Here is a 14882-nt window from a genome sequence, read left to right on the forward strand (position 1 = left end):
GGGCCCTTCTATGTGGAGTTTGCATGTTGTGTGCCTACACCGGGTACTCTGGCAAAAAACATGCACATTAGGTTGATTGGCTACTCTACGTTGTCTTTGTGTGTTGGCCCTGCGATTGACTGGAGACCAGTCCAGGGTGGTATAGGCTCCAGCTCCCCCGCGACCCTGATGGAAGGATGGTTCGGTTTTTTGGGGGTTTTTTTAAGTAGTGAGAGATCTAGTGTAGGCTACTTCCTAGACCAGTACCACTGGGGATCAGTGTTCCTTCCCCACCGTATCCTACCTCATTCTGCACACCTGTCTCGTATGATCAGTCTAATGACCCCGCTACCTGTCATGGTTCAGGTTCTGTTTATCCATACCGAACCGGTCTATACACATTAACTAGTTTAATTCATTTGCAGTTCCACCGCCTTGTTTGATTGTCTCATAGCCGAAGTCTAATTTAATTAGTGACGTCCCGTGACATGAGGAGACACATTGGTGGGTTGGCTTTCTTGAAGCCGGCCTCTCCCGGATACCTCACCTTAATAAATATCGCAGCAGGCCAAATACATCTGAGACTGCCAAGGAAAGACAGGGACAAAGAAAGAAATCACTTTTCTTTCCAGTACGCACTGCGAGCCTGACTTACATAAATGGAGACGCAGGAAAACCCACTACAACAGGTAGGTTATGTTTTACTGCAAGTTTATTTTTGCATTGCATCTCCTCATTTTCACTTGGAAAAAAAGCCCAAACGTTTGTAGCTGATATATTGTGCATTTTACTGATAATAAACGAGTTTAATTCCATGACTTTACATTTCTGAATTGATACAGTGACCTTGATACAGTAAAAGACCGGAGTACTCGATCTGATTGGACCTGACTGACCGGGATATCGTATCTGAATCTAAGATAATCAATTATATGTCACCACTGAGATGAACGAGCACAATGATGCAGTTTCACTCCAAAATATGACAAGTTGGATTGTTTTTTGTTTTTTTTCCTTCAGGTCGATCTCAGCGAGCCCTGTGAGGATGCAGTGTAAGTGAAATTATGCGTATTAATTTATACGCTTTTAAGCAATTCGTGCGTGATCAGTCATCACCAATAACCATCAAATATAGTTACGAATCGTGGAAACCTACGCAGATCACTGCAAATATAATTAAATCAGATCCCGGTAATGCATCTCACGCACACTAGAGGTCAGTAGATACATACTCACTCATGCTTTGCTACTGCACTTATTCTTTAAACTGTGAAACTGTGCATGAACACAAAACAAACAAAAACGCTTGCTTCACACTCTGAAATCACATGCCATTTTGGGGGGTTCTTTATCGCAGAAATACAAATGTTTACACGGGACTATGAAGAAGTAAAGCCTGAGCGGCACAGAGTGAAGCTTGTCTGTTCTGTAGTTATGTATGGCTTGATGTCAGATGTATGTTGTGTGTCTTTTGGGAGCTGGAAGCCTAAATTTGCCAATCTTTCATTCAGGTCACCTAAAATGGATTTGGAGAGTGCATTGAAAGAATGCTCTATCGCACTCGAGCTTTTTCTGAACAACAGGTTTGCCGATGCTTTAGCTCTTTTAAAACCCTGGTAAGTCACTGACACGTTAATAATAATAATAATAATAATAATAATAATAATAAATTACTTTTCAAATTATTTTTTAATTTCACGATTACAATACGTCTTGCATTTGTCCACTTCAGGAAGAGTCAGAGCATGTACCATGCAATGGGCTACAGCAGCATGTTGGTGATGCAGGCCGCCATGACCTTTGATCCAAAGGACATGGACGCTGCCATGACATCTCTGAGAGAGTCCCTGGAGACATGCCAAAGGTTTCAACAATTGAAGAAAAGTTTAGGGTGTTCTTTTAAGTTCCCACTTTTAAAGTTGGGACAGCATGTTGGACATTGCCGACTTAGAGAATTTAATAGGAAATACTGATGACTTCTTTGATCACCTTGTCCTGAAGAGTTGAGACATTGTCTTATTGAAATTGTCTTCATTAAATTCTAACCATATACTGTGTGTTCCTTGACTTAGATTTCGGAAGAAGACTGGAATAATGGAGACTTTAACCAACTTGTGGTCTAGACAGCCAGTTGAGAACCTGACAGAGGGTGAGTGATCTTCCACTTTCTCAGGAATATACACCTTTAGTCATACACGAGCAGGTTTGACACGATGACCACGCTGACGTGCATGAGACTAAAAAGGAGTTTAAAATGCTGTTTGGTGCAGCTTACAATATATAACATAATGAGCATTGTGTTTTTAAGAAAATGTTTTCACTACTGAATTATCCATTCAGTGATCAACTTGCAACATGACTACATGACTTTGTCTTGTTATTGTCATCCAACATCTGATAAAGTTTTTTTTTTTTTTTTTTTTATTCCATCAGAAGAGATGCATGCAGAGCTGTGCTATGCTGAAGTTCTCCTGCAGAAAGCTGCGCTTACGTTCCTGGATGAGAGTATAATTGGCTTCATCAAAGGAGGGATGAGGATCCGGAACAGTTATCAGACCTACAAGTAAGAAACATGAAGCCAAAAGAAATGTTTAAACAAATCAAGAAAAAAAAACCAAAACAAAACACTATCATGTTAGTTATGTTAAACATGACATGTTGTCTTCCTGACTAGGGATTGCCAGGCCTTGGCAAATGTCACAAGAGACGTGGAGAAGCAGAGGAGCACACACATCCATTTTAGGGGCGGCGTCAGCATGGGCATTGGATCATTTAATCTGGTGAGAGCAACAGAGTAGATTGTGATCAGACGGGCCTCATGAAAACGTGCGTCCATCCATCCATTTTCTGTATGGCTTATCCATCTAGGGTCATAGAGGGGCTGAAGCCTGTCCCAGCCGACTACGGGTGAGAGGCGGGGTTCACCCCGGACTGGTCCCCAGTCAGTCACAGGGCAGACACGCAAAGACAGACAACCACACACTCACCCACCAAGGGGTGATGTAGAGTAGCCAGTTTACCTAACGCACATGTTTTTGGGATTGTGGGAGGAAGCCAGAGCACCTGGCGAAAACCCACGCACAGAAAACTGCACAGAAGGACCCAGAATGGGACACAAACCCCGGACCCTCTTTCTGTGAGGCAGAAAGAAGGCTTTGTGAATACACAAAAACATATTAAGGTCAAATCTGTTTATTTTTTTCTTTTTCCTGCCTTTTTGTTATCAGATGCTGTCTCTGCTCCCATCCAGAGTCCTCAGACTGATGGAGTTTTTGGGCTTCTCAGGAGACAGGGTAAGTGTCATCAGTCTATATGGAAAGCCTGAGCCCATGTCTCTTTTCAGTAAAACTCATAATATACAAATAGAGTTTCCATAAATAAAGTCTTCCTGTCAGATCACATAAGCATTTGCCAATGATCTTACAGGAACTGGGTTTGTCAGAACTGAGACAAGGAGCAGCCAGCAACAGCCTGCGCTCTATCCTCAGCACCTTGACTCTGCTGATGTTTCATCTCTACATCACAGTCATTCTGGGTGAGAGCGCTGCTAAATTTCTTCAAGGATGTAAATCCCTCATTTAAACAGGGTCCTCTTGTTTATATTTTCATTTGTAATGGTCTGAAAATTTGTGTTTTGTGTGTTGTTTTCTTCCCTCAGGCACTGGTGAAGGAAATCTTACTGAGGCCGAAGCTCTCCTGGAGCCATATGCCAATAAGTTCCCAAATGTGAGCAGATAATGATAGCAGATGTCACTATTCTATTTCCCCCCTTAATTATTTATGAATGAATTTGTGTCTTGCCCACAGGGAGCCCTCATTCTTTTCTACACTGCACGAATTGCTTTGCTCAAAGGAAACTTCAAATTTGTGAGTACTGATAGTACTAACTACTGTGTGCAGTAGTACGGTTTTTAAAATGCAGTACGGTTCTTATGCAATGCAGTCTCCGTGTTTCTCGGCAGGCCCAGGAGAAGTTCCTGGCGTGCATCGCGGCACAGCAGGAATGGCGTCAGATTCACCACCTGTGTTACTGGGAGCTGATGTGGGCCTACTCCTTCGAACTAAATTGGAGGGAGGCGTATCGATACGCTGACCTGCTCTGCAAGGAGAGCAAGTGGTCACAGGTAACTGATGTAACCTTTTTCTCCTTTTGCCCTGCTGTGAAAGTACTCATGTATTTGTTTCTTCTTTGTGACAAGGTGACTGCTCTTCTCTTGCAGGCCATCTATACATTTCAGAAAGCTGCCATTTTGAGCATGCTACCAGAGGAAGAAGTGATGGTGCTGGGAGAAAATGTGGTGGAATTATTCAGGTGTGCTGGAGAGAACCATTATTTGTGCACACAGTTGGTCGCAAGTCGTGCACGCTTCATACACTAACTGTGTAATTGTGTGTTTTGCAGGCAGGTGGACGGTCGCCGACTGAGGATTGCTGGGAAGTCGATCCCAACAGAGAAGTTTGCAGCAAAGAAGGCACAGCGATATTTGTCTTCTAACCCTGTGAAGCTGGTTGTCCCTGCTTTGGTGAGATCACACTCCTACTTTCAACGAATCCAACGTCGTGATCGCACCTGTACTCCTTCTCAAACGGCTACCGCTTTCCTTCCCACAGGAAATGATGTACGTGTGGAACGGTTTCACGGTAGTTGGCAAAAGACCTGAGTTGACTGAAATCATCTTGACCGTATTAGACAAAGCAGAGGAGCAGCTCAGAGATGAAGCTAGTAAGAGGAACAGCAGAACTTTAAAGCACTTTTCTTTTCTGTTTTTTTTTTTTTTTTGGAAGCACCAACATGAAACTAACAGCTTTTTACTTAATTTGTAGACCCGTCAGAGTATCACCTGGATGACCAGTGTGTTGTCCAGCTGCTGAAGGGTCTGTGTCTAAGACATCTGGGGCGTCTGGTCCAGGCTGAGTTCTGCTTCAACCATGTCATTGCCAGGTGTGGCCGTCTTAAAGACCGCTGCAACACACACACTCAACACACACATCGACTGTTTTCCAAGGCTCAAAGTTTTTCAATTTGAAAAAAAATCCAGCTTGAGTTACTTCTTGGGTACTACAGAGCTGTTGGAGTGATTTTTAACTGTTACATATAATTTTTTTTTTTTTTTTTTTTTTTTTTTTGCAGTGAAAATGATATCAAGTATGACCACTACCTGGTGCCATTTACCATGTTTGAGCTGGGCCTGTTGCACAAGCAGAAAGGTGACATCAGCACGGCCATCGCTGTGATAGAAAATGCCAAGTAAGTGTTTGTCAGCCCGTCTACATTACAGGGTTAAAAATTGATGTTGTCTACCTTTGTTAAAGACAAGGTTGAAACTGGCAGCTCAGTTACTTGTTGGTCTGTGTGACTTCTTTACTGTCATATTACACAAAGAGCTGATAAGTGATCTTTTCTTGTGTTTTTTTTTTTTTGTTGTTTTTTTTTTGTAGGATGAACTACAAAGACTACAGCATGGAGTCAAGGCTACACTTCCGCATCCATGCAGCTCTCAACACTATGGGCTCTTTCTTGGCCAAACTTCCTCCTTCACGTACGCCAGCCTGAAAGACCACATGGGAGGAAGCTCAACCAAACAAAAGGCGTAAACCTGACAAAACCTCTCAACTCTGTTTTCTGCCCTCAACTCTGATTTTGCTTGATGACACATGGGCATCTTGTTGTCAGCTCTTTTATTATGGTACAGGTCCAAATTGAGAAGTATTTGGCTGGGATTAACTCCCGATGGCTGTGCTTAGGAACCTGTTTCTCAGTTATCTGGATAAAAGCTTGAGATAATATTTTTACATCTGTCCATGTTGCCAATATTTGAGGGACCCAGATATTACTCATTACAGATTTCCAGATTATCAACCTTCTTCTTGGAGCAGGCCCCTGCAGGTTTGTTGTTGAAAATGAAGCCAACACTATGCTGAGTGACTTGTGGGACTGCATGGCAACTATAAATATTTTTCTTCAGTATTAAATTGCTGATTATGATTATGAGTACAAACTTGTTTAATTTTTTTTTTCTTTACTATTTAATTTTATCTTTACACCATTCTGTGACCCTTTGGAGGGGAGTGAACCAATGGACAGGACTGTGCAGCTTAATAATAATAATAATACTGGTGTATTATTATATACATATATATATATATGTATATATTATAATACTTCTCACGAATGGATACACCAGTATTAATAATTTAATAATGTAATATATCAGTGTTGCCTTAGTCAGTAGGTGATGGTACTCCAATACCTCTGTACATTTACTTAAGATTTGGAATGAGATACTTGTTATGGAATAAATTTACATACATTTTTGTTATCTTTGTGTATCAGAAATTCAGTCATTGTAATTTGTATATTCTGTGATTATTTAATGGTACATTCTATACATGTGACATCTGTTGCACACCTGTCCATCCTCTGGATTCCTCCTCTGCAGCTCTTCTTGAGGTTTCTTGTGCTACTTCTTTCCCAGTTAAAGAGTTTTTTGGGGGGGGTAGTTTCCCCTCACTCCAATTGAGGTTCTAAGGATGGACTGTGTCATACACTGTACAGATTGTGATGTGTAATTTGTAATTTATACTATATAGACAAATGTATTGGGACACCTGGCCATTGCAGTGCATTCCTAGGCATTAATATGGAATTGATCCTCCCTTTGCAGCTATAGCAGCTTCTACTCTTCTGGGAAGGCTTTCCACATGATTTTGGAGTGTTTCTGTGGGAACTTTTGCCCATTGACGTACACTGTCAAGTTCATCCCAAATGTGTTGGATGAGGTTGAGGTCAGGACTCCGTGTGGGCAAGTCAAGTTCTTCCACACCAAACTCATCCAACCATGTCTTTATGGACTTTGCTTTGTGCACTGGGACGCATTCAAGCTGGAATAGAAAAGGACCTTCCTCAAACTGTTGCCACATAGTTGGAAGCATAGAATTGTCCAAAATGTCTTGGTATGCTGAAGCATTAAGATTTCCCTTCACTGGAAGTGAGGGGCAGAACTCAACCCGTTAAAAACAACCACTGTCTGAATACTTTTGTCTATGTGGTGTAAATTAAAATTGACATTGCTGTATTGATACTGGCGCTTGAGTTAATGATCTGAGATAGATAGATAAATATAGATATCTGGATGCATGTAAATAAAAAAAAAACAAAAAACGGTGCGGGCGGTTATTATGCATCTGACCACGTGTTGTGTGAGATGATCAGCTGACTCTGCCGGAGGAAGAGGAAAGAAGATGGAAGGGAACAGAGACGAAGCTGAAAAATGTATAAATATAGCGACGAAAGCTCTCGAAGCCGGGGATAAAGAAAAAGCACTGAAGTTTCTCAACAAAGCAGAAAAGCTTTACCCAACTGACAGAGCAAAAGGTGAGACCGTTTGTGGCTGATTTGTCTGTTTGGCCGGTCGGGGCTAACCAAGCGAAGTGTTAGCGAGTGGCTGACGTTTGTTAACATCACTAACGGTTTAAGCTCACAGCAGGTCACCTGTTGACTATTGTAAAAACGATCAGAACTGCTAAGATGGCTAGTTAATGTTAGTCAAGAATAAACTATGGCGTGAATACAGGAAATTAAGCAATACACCTCGGAGTTAGCTTTGTGTAAGTTGTGGGCCTAGCGTTATGTTAGCCAGTGTTGACCTAGCTAGCGCTCCGCTGTTCGGGGACTGTTCACTAAATCGGGCTTATAACCCACATCTACACGGTGTAGTTAAGGCCGTGAGTGCTGGTCTGTTCTTTATTTTTTTTAGCTATTCGTGAAGCGGCGTAGTGCGTCGGAATCCCAATAACTAACACACGTTAGCTAACCGTGAAACGTCAAGCCAGCATTCATTGAGCAGTCGGTGCAAGCTGTCAGTCGTCACAGCGTCTTGAACGCTAAGCTAGTTGATCTTAAAAGCAAATGTGTTGGTTGTAATATTATTTCAAGTACTAGACTTTGGCTTTTGCCATTACTGTTGCTGTGTAAAGGCCGGATTTCGGTGAGGGTAGGAGACTGGACAGTGATGTAGCACTCGTTCCTCCTAGTCCAATCCTTTAATTGAATGATTGACCTGGAGAGAGCCTCGAAGTATAGGCTAATCCGGGACACACAGCTGTCTGAGAGGTGACTGTAAACAGGTGTTAAGTACTGTTGGGATGACATGTTTTGGATTGTACTTTTAAAAAGCTGTTTAGTATACGACATTCTGAGCTACGGTTTAATAGCATAAACTTACTGATGACGAGTAGCGTTAGCTCCTCACTTGTTAAACTGTAACCTGTCATTTAAAATGGAATGAAGTTATATGTCCAACGGTGTTTCTTGTCTGCATAAGCTAATTATGTTTCTGAACAGCAACCTGGCAAGATTAAAAGTTTAAAATCCGGATGGTTTGTGTGTGGGGAAAAAAATCTTGGTGTGCTTTTCTGAGATGTCATACAAGCGGTTTATAACTGCTCATAACTTTGCTGATATCTAACAGATAGATTGACGTTAATAACAGAAAGTTAACCTTGTTGGAAGAAGTAATCATGGAGTCTTTTTATATACTGACAGGGAAAAAGATACAACGCTCCTTGGACTGAAGTTACATCCTGTATTGAGCATGTAAATAAGCAGTTGAAACAATAACACCAAGTCCTTGTTGCCGTCTTGTTTGGTTACCTTTCCGGTGGTGCTGTGCAGTGTTATCTGACAACCCTGGCACTCAAATGTCTGTGAGTCTTCACATCTACAGTCATGAGATGTCGCCCCATCCTGCTGAGGCACTGACGGAGTTGTGCAGGGGGTCCACAGGTCTGGCATTGAGTGACTAGGGGAGTGTGTCACATCCTCTGATGTTGCAATCACATTCAGAGGATTGACAGAAGAAGCAAGCAAGTACCTGCACACCAGCATTCCTCACAGCAACCACGTGGTGGTTGTACCTGTATCTCAAAGCACTGTCATGTTTGTGACGTCTGTCTTTGAGTTATCTGGTAGCAGTAAGCTGACTCAGTTCACCCAGCATTTTCTGGTCTGCTGTGAATACCTTCAGATTAAAGAGTGGCGATTGTAATAAGCTGTCAGTGTAATATTGAATTACAGCATCAAGAGGAGCGTGATTTACGTGATTAATAGATTAAAAGAATGATCAGTGCTTTCAGATTAGGTTGTCGCAGCCTCAAATTTATGCAGTTCAGAATGAATGGACACCACTGGCGTGCAAAGCAGAACAATAGAATCTGTAGAAACCATGTTAAGTAGCCTTGAGGGCTATGGGAAAGCAGCATAATGGTTGTGCAATAGGCAGCGCTTGTGTGCTTAAGTTACATGAGGAATGAACAATTAGGGACCATTACAACAGTTAAAAGCACATCTGCCGCCAAGCAGGAGATGATAATCCTGTTGACTGTCTTTGAGTAGGTATTTCAGCATCACCGACTATATTTCCTACATGGATAGCAATCCTGAACGTGAACTTAAGACTATTGGAGGGACACTGCAGTTAGTCTAAAAGGGAGCACAACACTACTTTGCATTCTCTATGAAGTGAAAGTTGTATTACTACATATCATTAGGGCACAGTATCATATTTTATATGATATCCTACCTGTCAAAGAACTGAAGTGTAGTTAAAATGCACCAGCTGTTTTATTGATCATTCACTGCTTGGTTGTGGTTAACTAGCTGCCAGCTGGTTGTGAATTGGTGACTGGATTTAAATAATTGTAATTATGGAAAGAAAAATGTGGGTGTGTAAACAAAACGCACAGTACACTGCTTCTTGGTTTGATGTACTGAGTTGCAAATCATGTCTTCTCCCTGTGTGCACTTCCTTGCACTGTATCAAGTTTGATTTTGTAGACTGTTTTTCTGGCTTGAGTGTTGACTATACATTGAATGAAAAGCTTTATAAAGGTCTGAGTGGGCCTTGTTCCAGCTGGACCATTAGTTAAAAGTGCACCCAGCACCATGTAACACTGTGCCTCACGGCTGTCCTTCTAAGTTCAGCTATTTAAAAATCTTTCTGCTATAAGTAAATGGTGTACTTTGTGTTTTTCTGACCTATAAATGTATTATAAAATCTACAGCAGTGTATCAAAATTGTATTTAATTCAACTCCAGGAGATAAACGATATCAGATCTGAAAATGTGTCTGTCACTCAAACTTATGTAGTGTAATCAGGTGTTAAAGCTTTGTTGTGTATAATCTTAAGTGGGTTTTTTTCTTTTTTTACATAAGGATGTTGTTCAGGGCTTGAACACCTTTTTGAAGGTACTGAAGATTATAATTATCATTTAATTTATATTAAGCGTCTTCCTTTTTTTTTCAGATTTGTTGGACGCACTGACAAAAAATGGGAGCTCAGCGGGAAACGGTGCATATCGTAGAAGACCAGCAGAGAGCTCAGAAAGCCGCGGTGCACAGCCGGAAAGGGAAAGCCACGAGTCTGGAGGAGGCGACTCCTCCAAAGGCTTCACCCAAGAGCAGGTGGAAGGTGTGCAGAGGTGAGAATTTAAGCATTCACTACGTTTTTTGGCACTGTAATTTGTCCCACTTCAGTTGGCTATTTTAGTGCTCTCCTACAATTGGCCCAGGGACAGCAGTACTGTTTCTATCATACTTATTTGAACCTTTCATCTGTGGCTGCAGTGTTGTGCTCACACTGCTATTGCTATGGGAACCTTCTCAGCTTTGTGTCATGCCCACGAGAGGAGAAAGTGAGAGACATTTAACGGTGTGAACTAGATACCAGGTAACCACTGCATGCTCTATTTTTAGACCACCAGAGAGGAAGAGAGAGAGAGAGAGCATACAGCCTCTAATTAGGTAGTTGAAAGTTGGCGATGACAACTTTTATAGGACCAACCTTCTGCTCATCATTATGCAATAGTACCAGTGTATTGCACTAATGTGGAGACAATCACTCTGTTCCCTCATGTTTATGCTTCATCCTTTGGGGAGACTTTGGTGGGTTAAAAATTGCATCACTTCTTTGAAGAAAAAGTAAGACCGGCTGTGTACGATGTTTACGTTATATTTGTCTGTCCTGTGAGTTCATCAAATGTCCTAATCCAGTCATGGCTCAGTGATGAGTAGGCTGTGGTGATAAGTCAGTGTTATCGACATTTACATATGTCATATCATGATTCAATCATGGCATTAAATATTAACTCAATTCTGTTTGTGCACATGGATGATTCCAAGCTAATTGCCATCACAAACTAAATGGGTATTTTTATTTTTCGTTTCTTTTCACATGTGAAGATGCGTGTGTCTCTTGTATGCATCTAATTGAAAATTTAGTTTGGTTTTTCCATAAGTGTTTTTTTTTTTTTTTTGTGCATTTGCTGATTCCTGATGCACCTCAAAGTTCCTCAACGTTTGGGTAAAATATCCTAAATACAGCATATACAGTCTTAAATCTCTTGGTGGATCTTGCTAATTGCATTAGTAGAACATACCCATGGCAGATGGCTTTTCTAAAGGCGTAGGACTTGAAGACGTTTCACTGCTAATTTTCAGTGACAATCTGTGCATCCCTCAGCTGCTTCACTCTTTCTTCCTGTCTTTCAGAATAAAGCGGTGTAAGGATTACTATGAAGTGCTGGGTGTCAGTAAAGAAGTCGGTGATGAGGAGCTAAAGAAAGCCTACAGGAAACTAGCACTCAAATTCCATCCGGACAAAAATCATGCACCTGGAGCCACAGAGGCCTTTAAAAGTAACTTTATTCAGTTGTAGTTTGGTAATGATCTGTTCCAAGCTTTTTGAAAACGTAGGTTGTGTAATATACAAATACTTGAGCATTTTAAACATCTAGAAGAAATAGTTTCCATCTGTAGCTCCTTCCCATGTTTGATACATCGGCTGTGTCCTCCTTCAGAGATTGGCAATGCGTATGCAGTGCTGAGCAACCCAGACAAAAGGCGGCAGTACGACCTGACGGGAGGAGAGGAGCCGAGCAGTCCGGGTCACTCACACGGAGGAGGCTTTGACTTCCACAGAGGCTTTGAGGCTGACATCACTCCTGAGGACCTCTTCAACATGTTCTTTGGAGGGGGCTTCCCTTCCTGTACGTGTGCATACGTACTTGACAAGTTTACGTCACTTATCAGTCATCATTTCCCCATTGATTTTCAAGTATTTGGATTTTATTCCCATGTTCCTGTGGTGTCACATGTTACCAATTTTTTTTTTTCAGTCAGTAATCTTTTATCTTAATTTAGGATGAATGTTTGAGGCAATACAACCATGTAATCGTGGCTTGAATATTGACATCCTCCTTTTTTATTTTTTATTTTTTTATTTTTGTGGGTTCAATAGACTGTTAGGATGGGTGGTGCACCCTTTTCTTTTCCTTATCCCTAAAACTGTGAACCAGACCAGATTTAAAAAAAAAAATGATATCAAACAGAATGAACATATAATTTTGTATACTGATCTGTGAGAGTAAGTGTAATTGTTGGCATATTCCATATCTTTATATCTGACCGCTGTCATGACATTTCTGTCTACAGCAAGCGCGCACGCCTTCAACAACGGCAGAACAAGTTACAGCCAACAGACGGATTACCGGCAAGAGAGGACAGAAGAAAGAGGAGATGTATGTAGATGTGTTACGATTTTGTATCTTACATTTAAAAACCATTCCCACGGTTATCATTTGATTACCAGTTGATATAAACCTATAGAAACGCCATGAGTTACACGTTTCACAGCTGTGTGTTTTTGAAAACGAAATACTCATTGCACTGTTTGTCTCTAGGGTGGTTTCTCAATGTTTATCCAGCTGATGCCCATCGTGGTCCTGATTTTAGTGTCAATACTGAGCCAGATGATGGTGTCCCCTCCACCTTACAGCCTCTACTCTAGACCGTACGTACACACACACACACACACCATAACTTTTGTCTGTCATATCCACTGTGGATCTGTAGACCTGACTACAACACAGGAATAAACTTGTTGACAGCTAGAAAGTATTTAGCCGTCTTCTACCTTTTTGCCACGTGCTGTGAAATGTTGGCACAAGCGGCTTTGCCTGGCACATCGTTTGGTTTAGAGTGTTCCTCCGTCTTTATGAAGCCTGTCTTTCACATATGTATTCTCTGACAATTTGTTCTTTTCACAGTATTTTGCAGGATAATGTGCAGTTTTAATGACACTATAAAACAGTACCTTCAGGATTCAACATATGTGGGAAATACTTCACCTCTTCCAGGTCTACGGGTCAGACCGTGAAACGGCAGACGGAAAACCTGCGTGTTGACTACTATGTCACTAGAGATTTCAAGTCGGAGTTTAAGGGCTCAGCGCTGCAGCAGATTGAGAAAAATGTAGAAGAGGACTATGTATCTAATGTCAGAAATAACTGTTGGAAGGAGAGACAGACAAGTGAGTAAGCCTGCTTATGATACACTCTCAGAACTGCCTGACTGAACTCAATAATAGTTACTGCTTTGCACTTTCTTTTCCTGGACTCATTCGTTTTATTGGTCACATTGTTTTTCTACTTGTCTTATCTAGAAACAGACCTGCTGTACGCTGCTAAGGTATACAGAGACGACCGGATGCGCAGGAAGGCAGAACTCATGACCATGGATAACTGCAAGGAGCTGGACAGACTAAATAACCTGTTCAGAGGCGGATGAGTCGGACGCTTTTAGATCATGTAAATGTGTATGAAGAGATATGTATGTTCATGTTTTGTTTTTTTTAAAGAAAGAGTCTTTACACTAGGAGGAAAAAAATACTTAATGAAATAATTTAGCTATATTGTTGAAGTTTTAAAATGTCCCTCTCATCATAACCCCTGAGCCAACTCCTCCCCCTTCCTCACTCCAGCCTGATCCCAGGAACCGCCTTGTCTCAATGAACCAGAGAATCTACACTCGCACTGTAGAAAACCTTAGACTTTTTTTTTTTTCTTTTTACAAACTCTGCTTTGGCATTTTCTGAAAAACAAGAAGGACAAGGACGCTTGATTGTAAAGGCATGTGCTTCGAGTAGCGAGAACCCAAGAGACTTTCTGCACAAGCAATTCACTGTCACAAGATCAGCAAATGGCTTTCAGCATCATCTGCTTGACATAAATATAAGATGGGATAATTTGTAGGTTCATCCTAAGGTGCTGTCATCTAGACAAACTCCCTTCCCCGAAGAACACAGGAACAGCAGATGGAAATAAAATTTCACGTAATGCTTCTTTCGGCTTTCTACCCACCTCCAGGAGTGGGCGAAGGTTAATGGATCATGGAGAGATTACCTGTGATTTTGCTACTTGAGAACATTTTATGTTGTTCGCTTCAAAATGTGACATTGTTTGGGACTAAACGTGGAAGGACTTATTCATAAATGGTTGTACATTTTCATTTTTGAATGTTTGAAGTTTATGCAGTTATTTAAGTAACTATAGAAGAAACAACGTTTTTCTTCAGTGCTCGCCTACTAATCATTTAAATAAAGTAAAACTATTACCATAGACTGGATGCATTTATGTCACTGATTCAGGTGTCAAAGGGTCATTTGACCAGAAACACGTGTTCTCGCTCAGATCGCGTGGTATGTTGTCATGCAGATGGTTTTATTTGTTCTGTCATTTCTGAGGTTTCTGCCGCCACCACAATACAGTTGAGGTGAATGGACATTGAGGAAAGGGCACTGTGTGTTCTGTGTAAAGTAGTTCTTGTGAAAACCACAGTGTAAAACATATGGTATGGTATGAATATAAATTGATATATGTTCAAAATGCAATTCTAACATATTCAAGTATTTTAAAAACACATGAAGTAAGTTTAATATTTTTTTTTTTTAAATGTTTGCTAAAATACGGCCTTTAAAGCTAATATCCCAATAACAAAGATTTCAGGAACAAAAACAATCTAAGCACATAAGCATCGAGTTTCACGAAACATTATTTAAAATATCGC

General features: G+C 41.0%; 2 protein-coding genes across 2 annotated transcripts; both read left to right on the forward strand.

Moving 5' to 3' along the window:
• Positions 1 to 307: 307 nt before the first annotated feature.
• On the forward strand, positions 308 to 6297 carry LOC124074014 (tetratricopeptide repeat protein 39B-like). Its single transcript, XM_046416633.1, has 18 exons — positions 308 to 668; positions 1000 to 1031; positions 1491 to 1595; positions 1712 to 1843; positions 2052 to 2128; positions 2413 to 2542; positions 2654 to 2759; positions 3207 to 3272; positions 3406 to 3514; positions 3638 to 3705; positions 3787 to 3846; positions 3942 to 4103; positions 4200 to 4291; positions 4382 to 4502; positions 4591 to 4702; positions 4804 to 4921; positions 5111 to 5227; positions 5419 to 6297. Exons 1-18 carry the CDS (start codon positions 639 to 641, stop codon positions 5531 to 5533), a joined length of 1752 nt encoding a protein of 583 aa, XP_046272589.1. The 5' UTR covers positions 308 to 638; the 3' UTR covers positions 5534 to 6297.
• Positions 6298 to 7175: 878 nt separating this feature from the next.
• Positions 7176 to 14434, forward strand: dnajb14 (DnaJ heat shock protein family (Hsp40) member B14). Its single transcript, XM_046416645.1, has 8 exons — positions 7176 to 7354; positions 10285 to 10459; positions 11529 to 11674; positions 11837 to 12025; positions 12471 to 12556; positions 12719 to 12828; positions 13175 to 13347; positions 13480 to 14434. Exons 1-8 carry the CDS (start codon positions 7222 to 7224, stop codon positions 13602 to 13604), a joined length of 1137 nt encoding a protein of 378 aa, XP_046272601.1. The 5' UTR covers positions 7176 to 7221; the 3' UTR covers positions 13605 to 14434.
• Positions 14435 to 14882: the final 448 nt, after the last annotated feature.

Source organism: Scatophagus argus, chromosome 2 (genome assembly GCF_020382885.2).
Source record: "Scatophagus argus isolate fScaArg1 chromosome 2, fScaArg1.pri, whole genome shotgun sequence".
NCBI lineage: Eukaryota > Metazoa > Chordata > Actinopteri > Scatophagidae > Scatophagus > Scatophagus argus.

Excerpts from the sequence above, each read along its gene's own strand:
- LOC124074014 (XM_046416633.1), top strand. The coding sequence starts at position 639 with ATGGAGACGCAGGAAAACCCACTACAACAG. Across the intron at positions 4,292-4,381 it reads AATGTGGTGGAATTATTCAG|GCAGGTGGACGGTCGCCGAC; the intron begins GTGTGCTGGAGA and ends TGTGTTTTGCAG. Across the intron at positions 4,503-4,590 it reads AGCTGGTTGTCCCTGCTTTG|GAAATGATGTACGTGTGGAA; the intron begins GTGAGATCACAC and ends TCCTTCCCACAG.
- dnajb14 (XM_046416645.1), top strand. The coding sequence starts at position 7,222 with ATGGAAGGGAACAGAGACGAAGCTGAAAAATGTATAAATATAGCGACG. Across the intron at positions 10,460-11,528 it reads CAGGTGGAAGGTGTGCAGAG|AATAAAGCGGTGTAAGGATT; the intron begins GTGAGAATTTAA and ends CCTGTCTTTCAG. Across the intron at positions 12,829-13,174 it reads TACAGCCTCTACTCTAGACC|GTCTACGGGTCAGACCGTGA; the intron begins GTACGTACACAC and ends CACCTCTTCCAG.